Source organism: Chiloscyllium plagiosum, chromosome 33, assembly GCF_004010195.1.
Source record: "Chiloscyllium plagiosum isolate BGI_BamShark_2017 chromosome 33, ASM401019v2, whole genome shotgun sequence".
Classification (NCBI taxonomy): Eukaryota; Metazoa; Chordata; class Chondrichthyes; order Orectolobiformes; family Hemiscylliidae; genus Chiloscyllium; species Chiloscyllium plagiosum.
In genome coordinates, this window is record NC_057742.1 from 38,976,069 (window position 1) to 39,001,972 (window position 25,904).

Sequence of the window (25,904 nt, forward strand, 5' to 3'; positions counted from 1 at the left end):
GAACAAGACCTCTTTGCTGCACAGGATCTCCAACCAACACTAAACACCAGATACATTGACATTTTCGTCCTCTGGTCCCACAGCAAGAAGTCACTGAAACAACTGCAGTGATATCAACAAGTTTCATCCCACCATCCGACTTACCATGGACTACTCTTAGTCTCATTCTTGGATACAAGCATCTCCATGGATGGGCACCTTCATGCCTCACTGTACTGCAGATACCATGGATAACTTCACGATGCTGCACTTCTCTCGCTTCCACCATGAACATATCAAAACAACCATTCACTATGGACAAGTCCTGCACATGTACAGGATCTGTTCAGATGAGCAGGAACATGATTGACATCTGAAGATGCTGAAGGACGCCCTCATTAGAACAAGATACAATGCCCAACTCATTAATTACCAGTTCCAATGTGCCATGGCGAGAAACTGAAACAATCTCTTCAGGAGAGAGACATGGGATACGACATGGGTACCCTTCGTTATCTAGCGCTTCCCAAGAGCAGAGAAACTACACCATGTTCTTGTCAGCCTGCAACACGTTATCGATGACGATGACCACCTTACCAAAATCTTCCCTACACCCCCACTTCTCACCTTTAAACAGCCACCAAACCTTAAACAGGCCATTGTTCACAGCAAACTGCCCAGTCTTCAGGACAGCATCGACCACAACACCATGCAATCCTGTCATGACAACCATTGCAAGATGTGTCAGTGTCAACACGGATACCACCATTACACGTGGGTTCATCACCCACCATGTGCGCAGTAGGTTTTCATATGACTCGGCCAATGTTGCCTACCTCATACACTACAGAAAAGGATGCTCTGAGGCATAGAATATTGGTGAGACCAAGCCGACACTACGACAACGGATGAGAGAACATCGCACAACAATCTTCATGCAGGGATGTTCCCTCCCAGTCAAGGAATACTTCATGACATTCGACCTCAGACCTTCAGGTGACCATCCTCCAAGGCGGACTTCAGGATACACAAAAATGCAGAGTCGCTGAGTAGAGACTGATTGCCTAGTTCATGAGAATGGCCTCTACTGGGATCTTGGGTTCATGTCACACTACAGGTGACCTACATTTATACACTATGCTCTCGCTCTCGCTCTCTCTCGCGCTCTCTCTCTCTCCCACAAATGCACACACATATAAGTTTATGGGGTGAATTTGCATTTACAGATTTTTATTCGCAGATACACTTTTTGTTCAAAAAGCTCACAATCTATAGACAGTCAGTCCATGCATTCTATCAACCCCTCCTTTGGAAATAGAACCAGTCTGACTCAAGGTTGGGATACAGACAGACTCTAACCTCACACCTTAAATGCATTGTCTGGGCTGAGATGTCACTTTTTTTTTAATAAAACCTTAAGTTATTTTGGGAATGTGACTTGAAAGAAGTTCTGGGATTTACATATTAATTGAAACCTGCAACCCATTCTAAGTGGTTAAAGACTTAGTAACAATCTATGTGATTCAATCTATCACATCGGTTGTATGACACTTTGATCTTTTACAAGAAATTCTATATCCTATGATCCTGCCCCACTAGTTACCTGACAAAGGAGCAGCACTCTGGAAGCTTGCACTTCCAAGTAAACCTGTTAGAGTATAATCTGGTGTTCTGTGATTTTTAACTTTATCAACCCCAGTCCAACACCTGCACGTCCATACCATTTAATCTTGCCAGACTCATCCAATCTAGTCCACTCTGGCCTAGTTCAGTCAATTTCAATCACCCAGTTCTATCCAATGCAATTCAGTCTAATCTAATGAAATCTTTAAACTACACCAGTATTATATTGTTTTTTATGCCTGTCATGCATGCCCATTCTTCTAACTCTTTGCCTTTGTGACTAGGTGCAGTGAGAAGGAACACACTTGGTACAAAGGACAGCGCTGTCAATCAGTACTCACAGAGATTCAGATCACGTGCATATTGATTGGAGCATGCTTAATCACTCTTCTCCTATTCCTCACACTGATGGTAGCCTTTGTTGTAAAACTACGGTCACTAAAAAACAAACAGCAAACATTTGACTCCAGAAGGTTGGTGACACATTGTATGTACCCTTATCTTCAAATGAACTATTGAAGGATATCTGCATTAGTAGCCTTACAAGACTATATTGCTGTTCATGGAATGTTTGAATTAGGTCCTGTTTGGAAATTTGGGCACCCAAGATCAGGTGTGTGTTATTATAACAACTTGAACAGGGAAAACAAAATAATTGGACATTAGCCAAAAAACCAGGAAATCGCCCAACAGGTCCACTAAAATAAAGTAATTGTCATACAGCACGGAAGCAAGTCCTTTGGCTCAGCTCATCCATGCCAACCAGATTTCCCAAATGAACTAGTTTCATTTGCCTGCATTTGGCCCATATCATTGTCATAGTGTCATAGAGTTCAACAGCACAGAAACAGATCCTTTGCGCCAACCAATACATTCTGACCATAATCCCAAACTAAACTAGTCCCACCTGCCTGCTCTTGGCCAACATCCCTCCAAACCTTTCTTCTTCATGTATATATCCCTCTAAATCTTTCCTATCCCTGTACCTACCCTTTGGTGTCCAGGAATATGCAGGTTATGTGGATGAGTCTGAGTAAATGGCTACACGAGAATAAGTTAGTATATTCTTCGAAGGGTCAATGCAGACCTGTCGGGATTCAATGATTTTGCATCTACTGTGAAAATGGTTACAATATATTTTGATTTTTACTGATAATATTTCTTCTTGTGTCTGCCAGCATTAATTTCTGGTTGTTGAGGGCCATGGTCAACTTTGCCATCCTGCTTCCCATTGAGGCCCTTAAGTAGATTAACCCTGCTGCATCCAGGCCGGTCATCATGCAGTGTACTTCACTGCAACTACATGGGCAACTTATCTTCATGGGATGGAGAATCCCTCAATTAATGCCAATCAGTCCTTTATCAAGGGGCTGGACACTGGGCCAGAGAGGTGCTGCCCACTAAAAGTCACACTACTGCCCTTGCTTCCAACACCTGTACATTTCTCTCTGAACATAGACCAACCCAAGGAACCCACGACACTCTTTCCCTTGTTGTCTTGATCCTGGGAGTCCAAGGTCACACTTCATGCAGCAGTCACTAAATCTTCTATGACACTGTTGAACTGAAGAGCTGCAATCCCTTGATTGGCTGACAGATTTTACCAGGAGCAGATTGGGAGATTGTACTTCTGTCCTTGGGGTCTTGCTTCCAGCTGGTGGTCTCGCCTATTTGGTGTGTGGGTCAGAGGACCTTGCCCAATAAAGGTAGCATCAAAAAGCAGCCTTCCAGCCAGCAGATAGTGCCCTTGATGTCTGCAGAAAATTCTGCTCTGAATCGCCACTGTCCATTGGTTAAAATCCTGGAACTCCCTTCCTACATGTCCTGCTGCACTATAAGGAGATTCATGTAAAACATGATTTTTTAAATTCCTTTATAGGTTGCGAGGCCAACATTTGTAGCAGATCCCTAACTGCCCTTGAACTAAGCACTGTGTTTGACCATTTCAGAGTTGATCACATTGCTGTAGGTCTGGTGTCACATATAGGCCATACCATGGAAAGGTGGCAGACTTCCTTCCCTGAAGGACAATAGTGAACCAGATGGGTATTTGTAATAATTAACAATGCTGTTCGGCAAGCTTTAAATTTCAGATTCTATTGAATTCAAATTTCACCATCAAAATGGTGGGATTCGAACACCTTTCCAAAAATATTAATTGGGGGCTTTGAATTAGTAACCCAGTGACATTCCAAAAGTGCTTCAGTGGTTAGCACTGCTGCCTTACAGTGCCAGAGACCTGGGTTCAGAGTCATTCTTGGATGACTTTATGTGGATTTTGCACATTCTCCCCTTGACTGCATGGGTTTGCTCCAATTGCTTTCCACAGTTCAGGGATGTGCAGGCTAAGTCGACCAGCCATAGGAAACTCATAGTTACAGGGTTGAGTTTGAATGGGATGTGCTTCAAAAGGTCAGTGTGGATTCAATGAGCCGAATGACCTGCTTCCACATTGTAGGGAATTTGTTATTCTATGACACCACTGCCATAGATCTTACAATTCTACCATCAGTAAGAGAGAAGGTGTCAGTCTCGAATGAGTGGGTGAAGAGACAGACCTCAGACAATGCATTAAGAGCTGTATTTGAGAACCTATATTCAGATCTAATGAAGTGTTACAGTACACAAAGCCTTCCTGACTAATCAGAGCAAGCAGCTTCAGGGACACTACATGTACGGATTTCACAACCCAATAACATTCAGCACTTGATTGAAAGCACTACCTGCTTCACATAGACTCCAGCAGCTCAAGGAGGTACGTTATCATCAGCTTTTCAATAGCAATTAGGGATGGCTGACAGATTGAAAATAATGACGCATTCCATGAAAGAATTAAAGAAAAATCTTCAGATCCTTAGAACCACAGAATTTATAGCCAAAAATTTTAAGGAAGGGGTAAGAACATTATAGATGCCCCAGCTATAAATTTCCAAAATTATTTTTATTGGTGAATTGTCATTTTGGCTGGAAATTTGTTGATATTATTCTGTTCTTTAAGAAAGGTCAAAGAGGGAAGCGAGGGAACTTCAGAACCAGTTAGCCCCATACACATATTTTTCTGTACTATCACATTATGACAATAATTTATAATTGAGGATATGACATTGAAATGCCTTGAAAATACCTAGTTGCTAGATGGTACTGGTAACAGTTACCTTAAATAAATGTTAGGGCACAAGAGAGAGAGGAGGAGAGTATGTGCTGGTCACTCTTGGTATATTTAGACTAATTGGGAAGAGAGAAATAAAGTAATGGATAAGGGGGGACCTTTAGGTGTGATTTATCTGGAATTCCAGAAGGTATTGCATAAATCCTCTCAACAGAGAACGGTTTAGCTGCAGTTGAAGCTCACAAAAGCCACATTGCAAGTTTGTCAATGACACAAAGATAGGGAGCATTTCAGACATCTTACATGGAAACATAAACGTTCAGAGGGATACTTATTAAAAGGTGAAGCGAGTAGGTGAAACCTTGGTAAGTAGGCTTCAGTACCTAAAAAGAATAGAATAGGGTACTTTTTAAAATGTTAGATCAATTATTCATTTAAATCTGAGATATATAATTTTTTTTAAATGGGATGACATGGGACATTCGATCACAGAACAATTGTAATTTCATTCAGAAGTAAAACAGGAGCAATTTTCCCTCTGTTCCTATGTTGTTCAGCAATGCAACAACATCCTGGGTCAAGCTCAAGCTTAATGTTGTGATTCATGCACAACCTCTGAAGTAAGAGGCAAGAGCTCTCTCCAAACTGGTGATTAAGTGGCTTAATAGATAAAGGCATTGTACGTTGGGCAGATGATAAACTGGAAGGGCATCAATATCTTGCTTGTACCACTCGGGAGAGTTTAAACTAGTGTGGCAGGAAAGTAGGAACCAGAGCAGTAGGTCAGCATCTGGAGTGTTTGAAGAGAAGAAAAGTTTAGTAGGAAGAAGAAGTAGGATCACGTTACTGAACAGGTAAGGCAAATGAGCTTCAAACATGGGTTAGTAGATGGAACTGGGATGTCGCCATTGTAGAAACCTAAGTGAAGGGCAGGACCGGCAGCTTAATGTTTCAGGGTTTACATATTTTAAGTGTGATGAGAGGCATGTAAAATGGGTAGGAGAGTTGCATTACTGATTAAGGAGAATGTCACAGCTGTACTATGACAGGACATCTTGGAGGGCTCATCCAGTGAGGACTTATGGGTAGAACACAAGTATAAGAAAGGTGCAATCGCTGTGATGGCTTACACTATAGGCCTCCCAATAGCCAACAGGAATTAGTGCAACAGATATGTAAGCAGTTAAGTAAGATGTAGAAACAACAGGGTTGTTGTAGTTGGTGATTTTAACTTCAGCAATATTGACTGGAACTCCCTTACTGCCAAGGGCTTCGATGGGGTAGAATTTGTTAGGTGATTCAGGAGGGTTTGTAGATGGTCTGAATAGGGAAGAGCCCCGGCCTACCCATAATTTCAGCATGCTCCTATCCCACTGAACCCATCTCGTCCTACCTTGACTTCATCCTCTTCCCCCTTACTTCAGGTACTTATCACCTACATTCACGACACCAACCATGCTCTCCATCTCTTCAGCAACTTTCTGTTTTCCGGCCCCCAGTGCTTTATCTTCACGATGGACGTGCAGCCCTCATACATGTCTATACCCTACCAGGATGACCTCCATCCCTCCACTTCTTCCTCTCCAAAAGGCTGATCCAGCAATACCCTCCTCTGCCTCACTGAACAGGCCTTCACCGTCAACAACTTTTCATTTAACTGTTCCCATTTCCTCCAAATCAAGGGTGTGGCCATGGGCACCCGGATGGGCCCCAGCTACATCCGCCTCTTTGTTAGCTATATCGAACAGTCACTCTTTAGTGGGTAAAAACAATGACTGCAGATGCTGGATTAGTGGTGCTGGAAGAGCACAGCAGTTCAGGCAGCATCCGAGGAACAGTAAAATCGACGTTTCGGGCAAAAGCCCTTCATCAGTCACTCTTTAGTACCTACACAAGTACTGTGCCCCACCTCTTCCGCTGTTACGTCGATGATTGCATTAGTGCAGCATTCTGAACCTGAGCTGAACTGGAACAGTTCATCACCCACAACTTCCACTCCGCCCTCAAATTCACTTGGTCCACCTCAGACACCTCCCTTCCCATTTTGGACCTCAACATCTCCATCTCCGGCGACAGTCTCCAAATGGACGTTTACTACAAACCCACAGATTCTCATTACTTCCAGGACTACTCCTCCTCCCACCCAGTATCCTGCAAGAACTCCATCCCATTCCCCCTATTCCTCTGCCTCCGCCACATATGCTCAGACGAGGAGCCAATCCACTTGTGAGCATCCCAGACATGCTTTTCAAATAACGTGCTTTTCCTCCCTCTGTCATCTAGACAGCCCTCTACTGCGCAACCTCCATTCCCCATTCCACTGCTCTAACCCCCACAATGCATTAAAGACAGTCGCCCTTGTCCTCAACAACCACCCCACCATATCCAACGCCAACTCCAACTATACCCCACCACCAAGAATATCTTCCCTTCCCCACCCCTCTCTGCCTTCCACAAGGACCATTCCCTTCAACAGTCCTTGGTTTACACCACTCTCCCCACTGACCCAGTGATAGGCAGCATGATTTTGTGCAGGGAAGGTCATGTCTTACAAACCAAATATAATTCTTCAAAGATGTGACAAAGTTGATTAGGGAAGGGATGTTGACGTCATATACATGGACTTTAGTAAAGTGTTTGCTTAGATTCGATTAGATTACCCTTCGGCCCAACAAGTCCACACCGACCCTCCGAAGAGTAATCCATTCCCCTGCATTTACCCCTGACTAATGCACCTAACACTTTGGGCAACTGAGCATGGCCAAGTTTGGACCGTGGGAGGAAACTGGTGCATCCGGAGGAAACGCATGCAGACGTGGGGAGAATGTACAAACTCCACACACAGTCACCCGATGTTGGAATCGAACCCAGGTTCCTCACGCTGTGAGGCTGCAGTGCTCACCGCTGAGCCCCGAACCACTCTAAATTTGATAAGTTTCCACATGGTAGGCTGGTGAAGAAGGTGAAGTCACATGGGGTCCAGGATTTACAAGCTAGGTGAATAGAGAACTGGTTGGGCAACAAGAGACAGGAGACCGAGAGTAGTAGTGAAAGGGAGCTTCTCAAACTGGAGACCTGTGACCAGTGGTGTCCCACAGGAACACTGTTGTTTGTGATATACACAAATGATTTGGAGGAACGTGTAGGTTGCCTCATTAGCAAGCTTGCAGATGACACTAAAATTGGTGAAGTAGCAGATCGTGAAGGGACTGTCAGAGAATACAGCAAAATATAGTTAGATTGGAAAGTTGGGCAGAGAAATGGCAGATGGAGTTCAAATCAGACAAATGCGACTTGATGTATTTTGGAAAATGCAATTCCAGAGCAAACTATATAGTAAATAGAAAATTCCTTGGGAAAATTGCTGTACAGATAGATCTGGGTGTTCGGGTTTATTGTTCCCTGAAGATGGCAACGCAGGTCAGTAGGGTCATCAAGAAAGCACACTTTCTATCATCGGACGGGATATTGAGTACAACAGTTGGCAGGTCATGTTACAGTTATATAAGACTTTAGTTTAGCAACATTTAGAATACTGCGCACAGATCTGGTCTCCACATTACCAAAAGGATGTGGATGCTTTGGAGAGGGTGCAGAGAGCTTCAGTGGGATATTGCCTGGTATGGAGGGTGCTAGCTATGAGGAAAGGTTGCATAGATTAAGATTAATTTCATTGGAAAGAAGGAGGTTGAGGGGAGAACCTGACTGAGGCCTACAAAATCATGAGAGGTGTAGACAGGGTGTATAGCAAGGAACTTTTTCCCAGAGTGGAGGACTCGATTACTAGGGGTCACAAGTTCAAAGTGAGAGGGGAAAACTTTAGGGGAGATATACATTGGACGTTCTTCATGCAGAGGGTGGTGAGTGCCAGTAGGGGTGGAATGATTGCATCATTTAAGATGTATCTAGACAGATACATGAATTGAATTGAACCCAGATTGAGCCCGGATCCCTGGTGCTGTGAGGTAACTGTGCTAACCACTGAGCCACCGTGCCACCCCGAATAGGCAGAGAGCAAAGGATACAGATCCTTAAAAAATAGGCTGCAGATTTAAATAGAGGATCTGGAGCTGCGCAGGCTTGGAGGCGCCTAGGGCCTGATCCTGTGGCATAACGTTCTTTGTTCTTTGTTCTCTTTGATGTGCAGAGAGATGTTATCCATGAGAAAAGTAGAGTTATAGGGTAGGTGGTGTGCATGTGGGTGGAATGCTCTTTGAAAGGTTAGTGTGGACTTGATGGGCCAAATGACCTGCCTTCATACTGGAGGGATTCAATGATGGATGCAGTAAGTTTTTTTTATACAGAGGGTAGTGGGTGTCTGGAACGTGCTGCCAGGGGAAGTGATTGAAGCGGATACAATAACAACTTTTAAGAGATATTTACACAGACTCATGAAGAGGAAAGGAATAGAGGATAGAGACAGTGTCCAGGCAGGTGGGATTAATTTAGAATTGAGTCATAGTAAACACTGACACAGTGGGTCAAAGGGCCTGTTTCTGTGCTATACTGCTCTATATTCTATGTTCTGTGTTGGTTACAAAACCATATATGGGTGGCACGGTGGCACAGTGGTTAGCACTGCTGCCTCACAGCGCCAGAGACCTGGGTTCAATTCCCGACTCAGGCGACTGACTGTGTGGAGTTTGCACATTCTACCCGTGTCTGCGTGGGTTTCCTCCGGGTGCTCCGGTTTCCTCCCACAGTCCAAAGATATGCGGGTCAGGTGAATTGGCCATGCTAAATTGCCCGTAGTGTTAGGTTAAAAGGGTAATTGTAGGGGTATGGGTGGGTTGTGCTTCGGCCGGTCAGTGTGGACTTGTTGGGCCGAAGGGCCTGTTTCCACACTGTAAGTAATCTAATCTAATCTAATCTAATATAAAATCAGAAAGACACCAGCCTGGGTTCCCATTTGTGTTATCCTTGTTGATGCCAGACAAAACAGCAGCTGGGTTTTCCAATATGTCTCTGTGTTGCCTCTATTGGGAGGGGTGGAATTACTGCTTCTGATCTGTATGCATTGACCCTGATAGGCACAGCTGGTGACAGGTGTGTACTGAGTTGGAAAACTTCCCAACACCCATCATCTAGATTCAGGTTTAGAAATACAGAACATCCCCTTGGGTGAAATGGTAAGCATTCTGGGGATGAGTCAAAATATATTTTGTCAAGTCATAGAATCATACAGTCATCGAGTCATAGAGATATACAGCATGGAAACAGACACTTTGGTCCAACTTGTCCATGCTAACCAGATATCCCAACCTATTCTAATTTCATTTGCCAGCACTTGGCCCATATCTCTCCAAACCCTATACCCATCCAGATGACTTTTAAATGTTGCAATTGTACTACCCTCCACCACTTTCTCTGGCAACTCATTCCATTCCATACACTCTGCATGAAAAAGTTGACCCTTAGGTCCCTTTTATATCTTTCCCCTCTGGACTCCCCCACCCCAGAGAAAAGACCTTTTCTGTTTATCCTATCTGTGCCATTCATAATTTTATAAACTTCTATAATGTCACCCCTCAGCCTCCGATGCTCCAAGGAAAACAGCCCCAGCCAATTCAGTAGTTTGTAGCTCAAATCCTGCAACCCTGGCAACATCCTTGTAAATCTTTTCTGAATCCTTTCCAGTTCCATAACATCCTCCTGATAGGAAGGAGACCGGAATTGCACACAATATTCCAAAAGTGGCTTAACCAATGTGCTGTCCAGCCATAACTCATTGCTCTGACCAAATGCCTTCTTCACTATCGTATTTACTTGCGACTCTACTTTCAAGGAACTATGAACCTGCACTCTGAGGGCTCCTTGTTCAGCAACACTCCCTTGGACTTTACCATTAAATGTATAAGTCACAGAGTCATAGAGATATAATGCATGGGAACAGACCCTTCAGTCCAATTCATCCATGCTGACCAGATATCCTAAATTAACCTAGTCTCATTTGCCAGCAGTTAGCCCATATCCCTTTAAATCCTTCCTATTCATGGACCCATCCAGATGCGTTTTCAATGTTGTAATTGTACCAGTCTCCACCATTTCCTTTGGCATCTCATTCCATACACTCACCTCCCTTTGCATGAAATAATTGTTCCTTCAATTCCTTTTAAATCTTTCCCCCCTCACCCTATATTGTCAGGTTTCTAAAGTGAGGGGGAAAAGAAAACATTTCATAGTGCAAATAAACCATTTGCGATTCATTCAATTGGTTTAGTTTGTTCATATCTGTTCCTGAGCTGATATCTTTACTTTCTATCAACATTGATCCATCAACATTGTATTTCTACTTTTGGACAGAATGTAAGCAATTTGGGTGCACCTAGAGAAAGTAAAGCAGGAATACAGACTGCCCACCGTGGGTAGAGCAATGCCCTGATAACACATTGTAAATCAGCTGGTTTAAATGCTCTGTCAGTACATCTGGAGCTCTGAGGAAACTCATTTTACTTGGTGAGCCCAATCATCAAAAAGAATGCTATAATTGTAGACATTCAGTTGGTCAAGCTGATTAGATCATTGGCTACTGCTGAGATTCTAACATGTTCTCTTATTTATTTAGCAAACTGTGGATTTCTTCAACACCACACATCAACTCTTCTTTCTTGTCCGAAATATGTCAGCAGGGAGATTGTTCCCCATTGGCTAGCCATGCCCCCAATTCTCAATCCACACTGCTCGGTGAGAATCACCTGACTCAGGTAAATTACTCCTTCTGGCTATTTGTTCTGTCAATTCTTTAAGCTTTGTTTGTCTTGAGTCATTGCCTTTTCTTGGTTTGTTTCTCTTTATTCCCCTTAAATATTGCCTCCCAGATAGCAACACCATCTTAAAATTGATTTTAAATTTTATCAGCAGAGTTAAATCCCTCCCTATTTCTGGAGGCTTCCCCCATCCTTACATCCCTTCAAAATATCTGATCTCCTAGTTTTACTGGTGGGTAGACTCCAAACTCCAGAATTCCCTTCCTAAATCGCACCTGTTCTCTACCCCTCCACCTTTGCCTCAGAAATTATCCTTAAAATCTACCATTTTCCCCAAGGTTTTTGTTGTGTGAATCACAATCTCTTTATGTGGTTTGACTGCATATGTTATTTGCCATTGCCTCCCAAAGACACTATCTAAATGTAGGTTACTGTTTGTTAATTGTCACCATCCCCCAGCAGATGATGATCGGTGTACTGTAGATTTCTCAAATTTCATAAAATTTTTCAGAAACTATCATTGCCATTGCTTCATTGAATTTTTTTTCCTTATCCCTTCCTTCATCCGATGCAGGCATCCCCCTCCGTGTGCTCATTGTGTCTCAACCTAGACTCATGGTTCCATCTCACAGTCCAAATCTCTCTATTCATGGGCTGTGCATTCTCTAGCTCCCTCTGCTGTCTTCCTACAATTCACATTATGTAGTTCACAATGTATTTTAAGCCTGTAACCTAATAATAGTGCGGCAAGTGCCGAATATATTTCGTTTTGCAATTTCTAGGAATGTAGCAGTTCTACTGCATAGAGTCATACAACATGGAAACAAACTCTTGGGTCCAACCAGTCCATGCCAAACATAATCCCAAACTAAGCTCGTCCCACCTATTTATTCCTGGCCCATATCCCTCCCGTGCCTACATTCATTCAATGGGAATTGTCTTGCAGATGGTTAATAAAGGAGATACCAACCAGTGGCTATTGTCCACTTGACCATCTGTGCTGCCAGATTGCAGGGCAAAAGACGAAAGACATTGGGATTGTTTTACTTCAAGCAGAGAAGGTTAAAGAAAAATAAAATAGTGTGAACAATTATAAGGAGAAAACAGGGAAAGACTGTTTTCAGTACCAGAGGATATAGATTTATGATAATTGGCAAAACGGACCAGGGGGAAGATTAGGAGAGAATTCCCCTAACTTGAGTTACAGTGGTCTGAAATGCACTGCCTGAAAGGATAGTTAAAGCAAATATTCTAAAGGGATTTGGGCAGATCTTTGTACAAGACAACTTACAGCCTTCTTCAGAAAGAGGGGTGTGAGACCAAATGGATGGCCTTTCAAAGACTTGGGACAGATATAATGAGCAGATTGGCCTCCTCTGTTCTCTAAGTGTCAACCTTACATAATCAATGCTATATTGTGAAAGATATATAAAACCACTGGGAGGTGGTGGCATAATGGCAATGTCACCACACTGTAATGCGAACTCTAGGCTCATGTCCTGGGTTCTGAGTGAAAATCCCACTATGACAGAGAGAAAAAGTTGAATTCAGTAAAATTATGGGATTGTGAAAAAAGTGATTTAATGGTGACCATGTAACCACTGTTGATTGTTGTAAAAACACATCTGGTTCATTACTGTCCTTTAGGGAAGGAAATCTGCCATCCTTACCTGGTCTGACTTCCATTAGACTTCAAACCCACTGTGTGGTTTACTCTTAAATGTCCCATGGTAAAATTAGGAATGGGCAATAAATGGTGGCCCTCCGGCAATGTCCTTACTCTATGATCAAATAAATAAAAACTTCCTTTAATTATTCTATAATGTAGAATTTCCAAGACCTGCAAGGCACTGGAAGACTGAACATAAGCATCATAAGAAATATGAGGAGGAGTAGGCCATTCAGCCCATTGAGCCTACTTTGCAATTCAAAGTTGAGCAAGTTGGCACTATTCTCTTGGAGTTTGAGAATGAAAGGCGATCTTATTCAAAGATGTAGGGGTCTGATGCAGACATCTATTTTATCAAGTTTCCCAGAATCCTATATCCTTCAAGAAGACCACCTCACTATCTCTGCAGCCATTTCCAGAAAGATCTTATGATGTAAGTCATCATATTCAGGGATTGTCAACATTTTGCATTGGAATTTTTTACAATGCTTGAAACGCTTCTGGTTTCAGCTACTATGAAAACAGGTGCAAAATATTCTTTCAAAGTGTCTGCCATTTCCTGGCTACTCATTATCAATTTGTCAGTCTGACTCTCTAAATGACTATCATTTACCTTCGCTACGCTTTTCCTTTTTACATGCTTGTGGAAGATTTTAATTTTTTTTTATATTGTCGTGCATTTTCTCTTATATGCTAATTTCTTACTTTTTTTAAAGTCATCCTTTGCTGGGTTCTAAAACTTTCAATCTTCTATCCTATCACTAAATTTACAGAAATGTACAACTTTTATTTTATAATGACACCTCCCTAACTTTGCGTTAGCCATGGGCAATACATCCTTTTTCCTTTTTATTTCTTAATGGAATATATGATTGTTGAGAGTTACAAAATATCTCGTTAAATGTTGTGGTTCTGTTCGCCGAGCTGGGAATTTGTGTTACAGACGTTTCGTCCCCTGTCGTGGTTTGAATCTGCCGCTTCCGGTTGTCAGTTCCAGCTGTCTGCTGCAGTGGTTGGTATATTGGGTCCAGGTCGATGTGCTTATTGATTGATTGAATCTGTGGATAAGCGCCATGCCTCTAGGAATTCCCTGGCTGTTCTCTGTTTGGCTTGTCATATAATAGTAGTGTTGTCCCAGTCGAATTCATGTTGCTTGTCGTCTGTGTGTGTGGCTACTAAGGATAGCTGGTCATGTCGTTTCGTGGCTAGTTGGTGTTCATGGATGCGGATCGTTAGCTGTCTTCCTGTTTGTCCTATGTAGTGTTTTGTGCAGTCCTTGCATGGGATTTTGTACACTACATTGGCTTTGCTGCAGCGGACAGCTGGAACTGACAACCAGAAGCGGCAGATTCAAACCACTACAAATGCTGGAGGAAAGATCACAGAAGCACTTCACAGGAGGCTCCCAAGCACTGAGGATGTCACCTAGACAGGGGATGAAACGTCTGCAACACAAATTCCCAGCTCGGTGAACAGAACCACAACAACGAGCACCCGAGCTACAAATCTTCTCACAGACTTATCTTCTTAAATGTTTGTCGTTGTTGTCTTTCTTCTGTCTCCTCTTTGGTTTATTTCAGTTAAAGGCAATAGTTTTATTCATAGTCCACCAAACTGAATTTCTACCATCTTTTGATAACTCTTACTTAGAAGATCCGTTACTATGAGCGCATCAATTAATCTGCCTCCTTATACATTATTAACTCTAATATAGGCTGCTGCCTGACAGATTCCAGAATGTTTTGTTTGAAGAAACTGTCCTCATTATACTCTAAGAATTAGCCAACTTTGGTTGAATTCAATTAATCAATCTAAGTAAAGATTTAAATCCCCCATGATTATTGCAGTACTTTTCTTTCAATGTATAATAAAGTATAGCTGGTGGAACTGCAAATTAGCCCCACCAGTGGCTTTGTTCCTTTGCTATTTATCTCCATCTAACCTGATTCTACATCTTGATCTTCTGAACTAAAATTATTTCTCACTGTAATGATAAGAAATAGGAGCAGGAATAGGCCATCTGGCCCATTGAACCTGCTCCTCCATTCAATAAGATCATCGCTGCTCAGTTTGTGGACTCAGCTCCACTTAACTATCCACTCACCATAGCCCTTAATTCCTTTACTGTTTAAAAAAAACTATTGATTTTTATGTTAAAGCATTCAATGAGGCAATATATTCATTTGACTTGAGGGAGGTCTAACAGACGATTCAAAGAGCTATTTTCTGTCCAGTTAGTGACTGATTCTGCGAAGACCCCGCACTGATTTGAGTGTTTGAGATAATTTTGTCCAAAATACATATTAATTTGTTAGAAATATAGATATATAAGTCTCACTCAAACCTCCAGCCACATTAGTTCACAAGCAGGCCTACAATAAAACATATCCTGTGCCAATTGTCAAAGTCCTTTCCCTTCAATTTCAAGTTGTAAAACCATATCACATTAAATCCTCTCAATAATTCTTTCTTTTGTAATTTCTCACAATTAATCAATGATCCATTGTCATAAGAAAGAGCCTGTGTTTATATAGCACCTGTCCGAGTCACTGGACATTCCAAAGCACTTGACAGCCAAATGAATATTTATGAAATGTAGTCATTGTTAGAACACAGGAAACTTGGTAACCTAATTGTGCAAAACAAATATACACAGATAGAAATGAGATGATAACAAGACAATGTGTTTCTGTTAGATGGTTAATAATTGAGAAAGGGCACATTTGAAACATCAATAGCAAGTTGTTTGTTTGAATTAGAGTTATAGGTAGAGACATAGAGATGTACAACACGGAAATAGACCCTTTGGTCCAACTTGTCCATTCTGACCAGATATCCTAACCTAATCTAGTCCATTTTCCAGCACTTGGTCCATATTCCTCTAAACCCTTCCTATCCTTATACCCATCCAGATGTCTTATAAATGCTGTAACTGATCAGCCTTCACCACTTCCTCTGGCAGCTCATTCAATATATGCACCACCCTCTGTGTGAACAAGTTGCCTCTTAGATCCCTTTTCTATCTTTCCCCTTTCACCCTAAACCTATGGTCTCTAATTCTGGACTCCTCCCAACCCAGGGAAAAGACCTTGTCTATTTATCCTATCCATGCCCCTCATTATTTTATAAACGTCTAGAAGAAGGCTGAGGGATGCTCCAGGGAAAACAGCCCTAGCCTACTCAGCCTCTTCCTATAGCTCAAATCCTCCAACCCTGACAACATCCTTGTAAATCCTTTTTGAATCCTTTCAAGTTTCACAGCATTCTTGAAAGGAGACCAGAATTGCATGCAATATTCTAAAAGTGGCCAAAACCAATGCCCTGTACAGCAGCAACTCCTCTACTCAATGCTCTGACCAATAAAGGAAAACACACCAAATGCCTTCTTCACTACCTTCTCTACCTGTGACTCTACTTCCAAGGAACTATGAACCTGCACTCCACGGTCTCTTTGTTCAGCAACACTCCCCAGGATCTTACTGTTAAGTGCATAAGCCCGGCTAAGATTTGCTTTTCCAAAATGCAGCACCTCACATTTATCTAAATTAAGCTCCATCTGCCACTCCTCAGCCTATCTGATCAAGATCCCATTGTACTCTGAAGTAACCTTCTTTGCTGTCCACTACATCTCCAATTTTGGTGTCATCTGCAAACTTACTAACTATTACCAAATCATTTGTTCATATCCAAATCATTTTTATAAAATTACAAAAGGTAGTGGATCCAGCACTGATCCTTGTGACACACCATTCGTCACAGACCTCCAGTCTGAAAAACAACCCTCCACCACCACCACCCTCTCTCTTCTACCTTCAAGCCAGTTCTGTCTCCTACCTTCAAGCCAATTCTGTCTCCAAATGACTAGTTCTCCCTGTATTCCACGAGATCTAAGCTTGCTAACCAGTCTCCCATGAGGAACTTGTCATAAAAGGCTTGGCAATTCAGTAAAGTTGAGCATGGAGCTATGTTGACTGTTGCAGAGACTAAATCATTCACTAATGTCCTTTAGGAAAGGAAATTTTCTATTCTTACCTGGTCTGACTGTAGTATGAATTCTGCACCAACATTGTTGACTCTTAACCTTTTTATTTAAAGAGTTCCAACAAGTCCCTCAGTCAAATGAAGACAGGTCTCAAATGGCAATAACTAGAGGCATGACCAAATTAAGTATTAAACATTTTGAATGTTCCAAGTTTCCTATGGTGGTAAGGGGTTGACCTCCGTTGTGAACAAAATTCTGTCCAGTGACCCTAGAGAAAGACTAACTTTGTAGACATCAGCCCTTTGTTTTAATGCTCCCTATGGAACATTGGATTTTGCTAAGGCAGTAGGCCTTTGGCCCTTTCAGCCCGTTCTGCCATTCATCAAGATTAAGACTGACCTGTTCGTGCTCTCAACTCCAATTTCCTGTCTATCCCAATAATTCCTGACGCGCTTGCCTATCAACAATCAATCACAGCTGAAAAAGGATCGGGGCTCCAAAGCTTGTGTTTTCAAATAAACCTGTTGGACAATAACCTGGTGTCATGTGATTTTTGACCTTGTCCAATCCAGTCCAACACTGGCATCTCCATATCAATCTATCAAACTGATCCTTGGCTAAAGTAAATTACTGTTTTTTAGATTAGATTAGATTAGATTAGATTACTTACAGTGTGGAAACAGGCCCTTCGGCCCAACAAGTCCACACCGACCCGCCGAAGCGCAACCCACCCATACCCCTACATTTACCCCTTACCTAACACTACGGGCAATTTAGCATGGCCAATTCACCTGACCTGCACATCTTTGGATTGTGGGAGGAAACCGGAGCACCCGGAGGAAACCCACGCAGACACGGGGAGAATGAGCAAACTCCACACAGTCAGTCGCCTGAGGCGGGAATTGAACCCGGGTCTCTTGCGCTGTGCCACCGTGCCGCCCGACTGGTGCTGGTTGCGCTGTGCCACCGTGCCGCCCGACTGGTGCTGGTTGTGTACTATACCCAAGAAACACGCAGGGGAGGGAAATAAAAAGTGGAGAAACATGAATAAATTCCACTCACAATGCAGTGGTTGCAGCAGAGGTATAGACACGTGAAGCTAAACACAGTGTCCCACAGAGTCTGTCAGTGTTCCAAAGTATGGAATGGCAGAGATTTTCTGCACCTCCTGATGTGGTCTCCTCTACATTGGGGATACAGTATGCCAACTTGCGGAACATTTCAGAGAACATCTCTAGAACACATGCACTAAACAACCCCTGTGGCCGAATACTTCAACACCCCCTTCCCACTCCACCAAGAACATGCAAGTCCTGGGCCGCCTCCACCGCCAGGTTCTAGTCACCCAATGCATGGAGGAAGAATGCTTCATCTTCTGCTTCGTGATGCTCCAACCACACAGGATCAATTTTGATTTCACCAGTTTCCTCATTTCCCCTCCCCCCACCTCATCCCAATCCAACCCTCCAACTCGGCACCACCCTCTTGAATTGTCCTACCTGTGCATCTTCTTTCCTACCTCTCCACTACACTGTATGCTCCAACCTATTGCCATCACCTCTGATCTTCATCGGCCTATCGCATTCCCAGCTACCTGCCCCCCCACCCCAGCCTCATTCCCCTTCCACATATCTGTCAGCCCCCTTGGGCCTCCCCCACATTCCTGATGAAAAGCTTATGCACGAAACTGCTCCTCAGATGCTGCTTAACCAGCTGGGCTTTCCAGTGCCCCACTTTTTGACTCTTATCTCCAGTCCTCACTTTCTCCACATTGAAGAGGTAAACTGTGTCCTTAAAATGACGATCCCAGTTCCAAGAAGAACTGATTGTTGTTGGGTCAGTGGGATTACAGGGAAAACCTTGTTAGAATCTTAGACTCATGAAGCGCAGAAAGAGGCTATTCATCCTGTCTGGGTCAACTCTTCAAAAGAACTATACAATTTGCTCTTTGCTCTTTATCCAGAGTCCTGAAAACCTTCCTTTTCTGTTATTGATTCAATTATTGGCATAAGCTATGAGCAAAAATATCACAAACACCTTCAATTAGTGCATCCTAAACTGAAGTAACACAGTATGACTGATCTCTCTGCCATTTACAGTATCAAAACAAATATAGTTTTGAACATTTTATTAAATTTGCCCATAACCTGCTCTGAGAAGAACAAATGTAAATCCCATATCCTGTAGAACATTTTTATATTTCTGCTCTATGTTCCCTCCAAAGCATTGAGATTCTTATTAAAGTGTGGTGCCCTGATCTAGGTATAATACTCTAATGGAGGCCTCACGAATGATTTGAAAAGATTTCACAACTTGCCTGTTTTCAGTTATACCCATATTCCTCTGGTCATGAGGTTGCAATTCCAATCTGTTAGTTTCCATGCACCTTGCCCTGCCACATTCAGCAGAAGGTTTCGGTTAGACCCCTGCTCTCCTGGTTCTTACATTCTTTTTAAAACATAATATTAGTTGTTATCTCAACATTGACCACACAGAGGAGTAGGGTGAAAATTTAACAAGGTAACACACATCTCAAACCAAGCACATATTTTGGAGATGCCGGTGTTGGACTGGGGTGTACAAAGTTAAAAATCTGAATGTAAAATTTCAGTTAAATCACACTGCAAATTTTTGCTATAAATTCTGTGTTACGATCGAGCCCTCCACAATCACCTAATGAAGGAACGTCGCTCCGAAAGCTAGTGTGTTTCCAATTAAACCTGTTGGACTAAAACCTGGTGTTGTGTGATTTTTAACCAAGCACATATTGTTTGTCCATCTGATTCACTCAGTTGCACTGTTATCAAGAGTTTGATAGGCTGTTATTTGAATCCAAATTCCAAGAGATAGAGCTCTGACTCTAATGATTCCTGCCTTGCTGATGCTGCCTTTCCTTAGCTAAAGCCTTATCCTACAGAGGATCAGTGGGATGGAAATGATCCCATGTTTCCATTCTTAAGCAGGGCGGAAGGATTAATATTCTTTCCACCATTGCCACCACCCAAAATTACAAGGCATGTTACTATTAATTCACTACGATGAACCTATTTGACATGTCAATGTGATTTTGTGCTGTTCAAATATAAGACCTTGCTTTGCCTGGCTTTTGTGAGATGTTTTCCAATTCTTTTCAGGGAAGCTTTAAATCACAACAGGATGTGCAGAAAGAGGCTTTGACCAGAAGCCCTGATGAAGATATGGCACTGAACATTCAAAACACTGGGATTTCAAAGTGTAATGAAAATGCTGAGGTAACCTCATTCCAAAAGTTCTCTCACTTCTTTCCCACCGCAAAATTTACAAACAACTCGATCTCAATCTGTACTTGCTATGAAGGCAGCACAGTGAACTACTCCCAGACTTCAGAAACAACTCTAAAAAATGCAGAATGTACTTCAGAACCTCAGCAGGTCTGGCAGTATCCATGGAGAGAGAAACAGAGTTAAAGTTTTGATTCTAATATTACCCTTCTTCAGAACTCACTTCTTCAGGATAACTGAGCTCCAAAGAATGGTCATATTTGACTTAACAAATCAACTCTATTTTTGTCTCCTCAGATACTCCAGACTTGCTGAGTTTCTCCAGCACTTTTTATTTTTCTTTCAGATCTGCAGCATCCACAGTATTTTGCTTTTATTTCTAAAATGCTTTATTGTCTGTGACTGGCTGGTGCACAAGTATTACAGTCACAGAATTCTTACAGTGTGGAAGTGGCCATTTGACCCATCGAGTCCACACCAGTTCACTCTTCTTTCTTTCTTGTTTCTGTAGCTCGAGGTGGAATTGGACGCGGTGTTCCTTCAGCTTGCTCCCGGCCTGTTGCTTCAGGTCCAGCTGCATGTATCCTTCATCATGATCATACAGTGGCCACAATACCAGCCCTTCCCCGTTGGGATTGCTGTAACCAAGACAATTTCACACATTACTGACATGGGACCCAGGATCGGTTTGGCCCAGAGACTCCTCCCCCACCCATCTCCTTTGCCCTCTGCTAGCTCACTGGGTAGACCACAAAATCTACATGTTCCTGAGAGATCCTAGATCAAAGTGCAGCTCTGTGCAGAGTTCATTAACTCAATTGAGGGTATTGAATGGGCCTTTTGCCTTGGTGTTCCTAGGTGTTTGGGACAGAGTTGTTGACAGCCTGTGGATGGCGAGAAGGGAGACAGCAGCAAAGTGGCAACATTACTGGACAAGTCATCGAGACGCTCAGGCTAAACCTGGGTTCAAGTCCCACCCAACTGCTGATAGCAGTTAAATTCAACTAATAAATCTGGAATTGAAAGCTATTCTCCAGAATGGAGATCTTGAAATTATAAATGATTGCTGTCAAAACCCACCTGGTTCACAACTGCTCCAAATGCCAGCCGTGCTTGTGACAAATCACCAAGTTATTGCAATTTAGAAAGATGCCATTTGGCCCATCATGTCTGTACTGTCGCTCTGAATGACTTTTGCAGGAATATTGGAGAAGGTAAGGAATGGCACCTTCTTCCTTTCCAAATAACTAGCCGTTGGCTTTATGAAAACCTTGACAGAACCCAAGGAGGAATTTCCTTTCAGCACAGTAAATCCGTGGAATTCTTTACCACAGTGGCTGTCGAGGCTGGGTCGTTAAATTCATTCAAGGCCGAGAAAGAAAGGTTTTTAATCAGGAACAGAATCAACGGTTATGGGGGGAAAGCAAGACAGTGAAAATAAGGATTATCAGATCAGCCTGGATCTCATTGAATGGCACAGCAGACTTGATGGGCTGGATGGCCACTTCTGTACTGACATCTTATGGAACCAAGTGACCAAATGAATAAGTGTTGCTCCTGAAACCATTACTACATAGTTAGTCAGCCCCATTGGTGTGGGTCTGGAGTCACATGTAGGCCAGACCAGATAAGGATGGCAGTTTCCTTCCCTAAAAGACATTAATGAGCCATGTGGGTTTTGACAACAATTGTTTCATGGTCCCCATGAAGCTTTACCTTACAGGTTTATTGACTTTGAACTTACTTCCAGATCATTAGAGCTGGTTTCTCGGTTTTCTGGTGCAGTAACACAACCACAAGACTACTGCTCCCCAAGTCCCTCCTCCCTATCTTTTATCTTAGCCTGCTGGACCAACTTTCCTTATTCCTGAAGAAGGGCTAATGCCCGAAACGTCGATTCTCCTGTTCCCTAGATGCTGCCTGACCTGCTGCGCTTTTCCAGCAACACATTTCCATAACCTACCTAGTCTGCACATCTGTAGCCACTATAGGCAACTTAGCATGGCCAATCCACCTAACCTGCACGTCCTTGGAATGTGGGAGGAAAACAGAGCATCCGGAGGAAACCCGCACAGAAATTGTGCAAACCCCATTCAGCCACCCGAGGGTGGAATTGAACTTGGTCTCTTACGCTGTGAGGCAGCAGAGCGAACCACTGAGCCTCTGTGTTGCCCAAAGCATCAGGCTCAATCTGTAAAGGAGAAAATAGCTTCCTGAGAATCTATTTGTCAGGTATAATTTGTTCTCCTTTATGCTCGACAATCGGGTTTGATTCGTATATGCACAAGTCTGATAGGAAGTGCCCTGCGCCATGTTTGTGCATAGCAAGCATGTACACAAAGAAGAGGCGATTGATCTAGTGGTATTATCACTGGACTGTTAACCCAGAGACGCAGGCAAAGTCCTTGGGTACTGTGTTTGAGTCCTGCTATAGCAGATGGTAGAATTTGAATTCAGTAACCATTTGGAATTCAGAGTCTAATGATGACCATAAATCCATTGTCAATTGTTGGAAAAACCTTTAGGGAAGGAAACTGCTATCCTTGCCTAGCCTATATGTGTCTCCAGACCCACAGCAACATGGATGACTCTTAACTGCTCTCTGGGTAATTAGGGATGAGCAATAATGCTGGCCTAGCCAGTGATGCCCTCATCCCATGAATGAATATGTATAAAAAATGTCCTACACAGAATCTGATGTTAATCACCCTGTAAAACATTTCCTGCCAGTGCTGACACTTTCAAACTTAACACCTACCTAACCTCTCACAGCTGAACTCAACATTCTTCAGCATGAAGGGGCCTCCGTGTCTGGCACAGTGGTAGAGTCTCTGTCTCTGAGATATGAGTGAAGGGTTTAAGTCCTGTCAACTTCAGAAGTGTGTAATAACATCTCTGAACAGGTTGATTCGAAAATATCTAAAGTCAGCTTTGATTTTCAAAAATGGTAGCCACCACCAAGGGGTGCAGTGGTTTTTTTCCCCTTGCAACTTCATTTTGTCTCTCCTGCTCCCTCTCCCTCCCCCCAGTAATAAGAAACATATCAGTTATATGTAAGCACGTTTCTGCATTACTTAGAATCCCTACAGTGTGGACATGGGCCATTCAGCCCAGCAAGTCCAAAGAGTTACCCACCCAGACCCATTCCTTTATTTCTCTACATTTCCTCTAAATGATGCACCTAACACTACAGGCAATTTAGCATGACCAGGCATGACCAATCCACCCAACCTGCACATCTTTACATTGTGGGAGGAAACCAGAGCACCTGGAGAAAACCACACAGACAAAAGGAGAATATGCCAACTCCACACAGACAGTCTCCCAAGGCTGGAGTCAAACCCAGGTCTCTGGCACTGCAAGGTTGCAGTGCTAACCACTGAGCCATCATGCCACTCACCAGATATTTAAAAAAAAAGAAATTACCCTCAGTGAGATTTCAGGAATAATTCCATATATTTAAAAATCAAAGTGATTCCAAGTAAGAATCTATTACAAATGCCACACTTTATTCTTGGGGTTCACATGAACATGCTCAGACTTATCCTTTTAATTTAATTTCAAGCAAAAATCACATGTATGAAGGTAAAAATCATACAACACCAGGTTATAGCCCAACAGGTTTAGTTGGAACCACTAGCTTTCGGAGCGCTGCTCCTTCAACCACCTGATGAAAGAGCAGCACTCTGAAAGCTAGTGCTTCCAAATAAATCTGTTTGACTATAACCTGGTGTGGTGTGATTTTTAACTTTGTACACCCCAGTCCAACACCAGCGTCTCCAGATCATGTATGAAGATGAATAAATTCAGTAGTGAATCAACATAATGCTTTAATTGGTGTCTGATCAACTGTCAGTCAGCAGCAGCCCCAAATCCTTTCGAAGAATCTTTTAATGTGATTGTGATTTTCTATGTTAGCTCACACAACACTTTCTATAGATAAGAGTTCAAATTGAGTTTGATGTCAGGAAGTTTATTAGCAACTAACTGTGCACTAATTTGGCATCTCAGACGCGCACTTACAGTCTAAATCATGTATTTATTTTACATTACTGCAGCTGTACAGGGCCCTGGTGAGACTGCACCTGGAATATTGTGTGCAGTTCTGGTCTCCAAATTTGAGGAAAGACATTCTGGCTATTGAGGGAGTGCAGCGTAGGTTCATGAGGTCAATTCCTGGAATGGCGGGACTATCTTATGTTGAAAGATTGGAGCGACTGGGCTTGTATGCCCTTGAGTTTAGAAGTCGGAGAGGGGATCTGATTGAGACTTATAAGATTATTAAAGGATTGGACACTCTGGAGGCAGGAAGCATGTTTTTGCTGATAGGTGAGTCCCGAACCAGAGGACACAGCTTAAAAATAAGGGGTAGGCCATTTAGGACAGAGATGAGGAGAAACTTCTTCACCCAGAGAGTGGTGGGTGTGTGGGATGCTCTGCCCCAGAAGGCAGTGGAGGCCCAGTCTTTGGATTCATTTAAGAAAGAGTTGGATAGAGCTCTCAAGGATAGTGGAATCAATGGTTATGGAAATAAGGCAGGAACAGGATACTGATTGAGGATGATCAGCCATGATCACAATGAATGGTGGTGCAGGCTCGAAGGGCAGAATGGCCTACTCCTGAATGTAATATTGTCTATTACTATTATATTGTATGCATCATTGGCTAGCTGACTAACAGACTGACTAGCAGACTTGCTAGTTATTTGCTAGTAGACTGGCCAACAGCCTGACAAACTGATTGTCTTTCCAGCAGTCTGACGAGCTGTTCACCAACAGACTGACTAACAGACTGAATTGCTATCTGATGACAGACTAACAGGTTGAGTACCAGACTGACAAGCTGTTTGCTAACAGACGAACTGATTGAATGTACAGAGTCAGAAGTCATATAACACCAAGTTTTAGCCCAAAAGGTTTATTTGAAATCACAAACTTTCAGAGTTTGTGAAGACTTCACCTGACGAAGGGGCAGCACTTTGAAAATTTGTGATTTCAAATAAACCTATTAGACTATAACCTGGTGTTGTGTGACTTCTGACCTTGTCCACCCTAGTCCAACATGAGCCGTCCACATTATGAATGTACAGAGTGTAAGACCTCTTGTAGGAGAGAATCACGTCATATTGTCATCCAGCTTTCTTATACGTCGAGTGCCTTTCTGAGATCTGAGCAATAATACACTACAACACCACTTCTACCTTACTGTGAGGTAGATTTGTGTTGTGTTTATAGGATTTAATTGCCAAACCCTTTATTACAAAATTATCCAATAGGATCTTTGCGGAAAGCAATATTAACAATTTGCATTTATGTAGATCCTTTAATGCAATGAAATCTCTCAAGGTGTTTCACAGGAACATTTTTTTATAATGTCATGGCAACGAAATACATCTGTGTTTTGAACAACTTAGTGCTTCATTCCTGTGCTTGGTCTTCCTTATCTCTGAGAAACAGCTTGCAGCATTCTACACTTTTATTTCTATTTTTAAAAACTTTTCAGCCTTGCAAAGCATTTGGGGAAATGAAATGAATTTCGGCAAACAATGCTGCAGTAATTTGTATTCAAGTGTTGG

General features: G+C 42.6%; 1 protein-coding gene across 4 annotated transcripts in view; it reads left to right on the forward strand.

Annotated features, from left to right (window-relative positions):
• LOC122539684 overlaps positions 1 to 25,904 on the forward strand; it is a 153,915-nt gene that overhangs the window by 120,199 nt on the left and 7,812 nt on the right. For 2 of the 4 annotated variants that reach the window (XM_043674674.1, XM_043674672.1), the window contains exons 3-5: positions 1,887 to 2,075; positions 11,277 to 11,415; positions 20,204 to 20,320. In XM_043674674.1, coding sequence (XP_043530609.1) covers positions 1,887 to 2,075; positions 11,277 to 11,415; positions 20,204 to 20,320 — 445 coding nt within the window. The remainder of the gene's footprint in view (positions 1 to 1,886; positions 2,076 to 11,276; positions 11,416 to 20,203; positions 20,321 to 25,904) is intronic. The other 2 variants (XM_043674673.1, XM_043674675.1) reach the window with 2 other exon arrangements.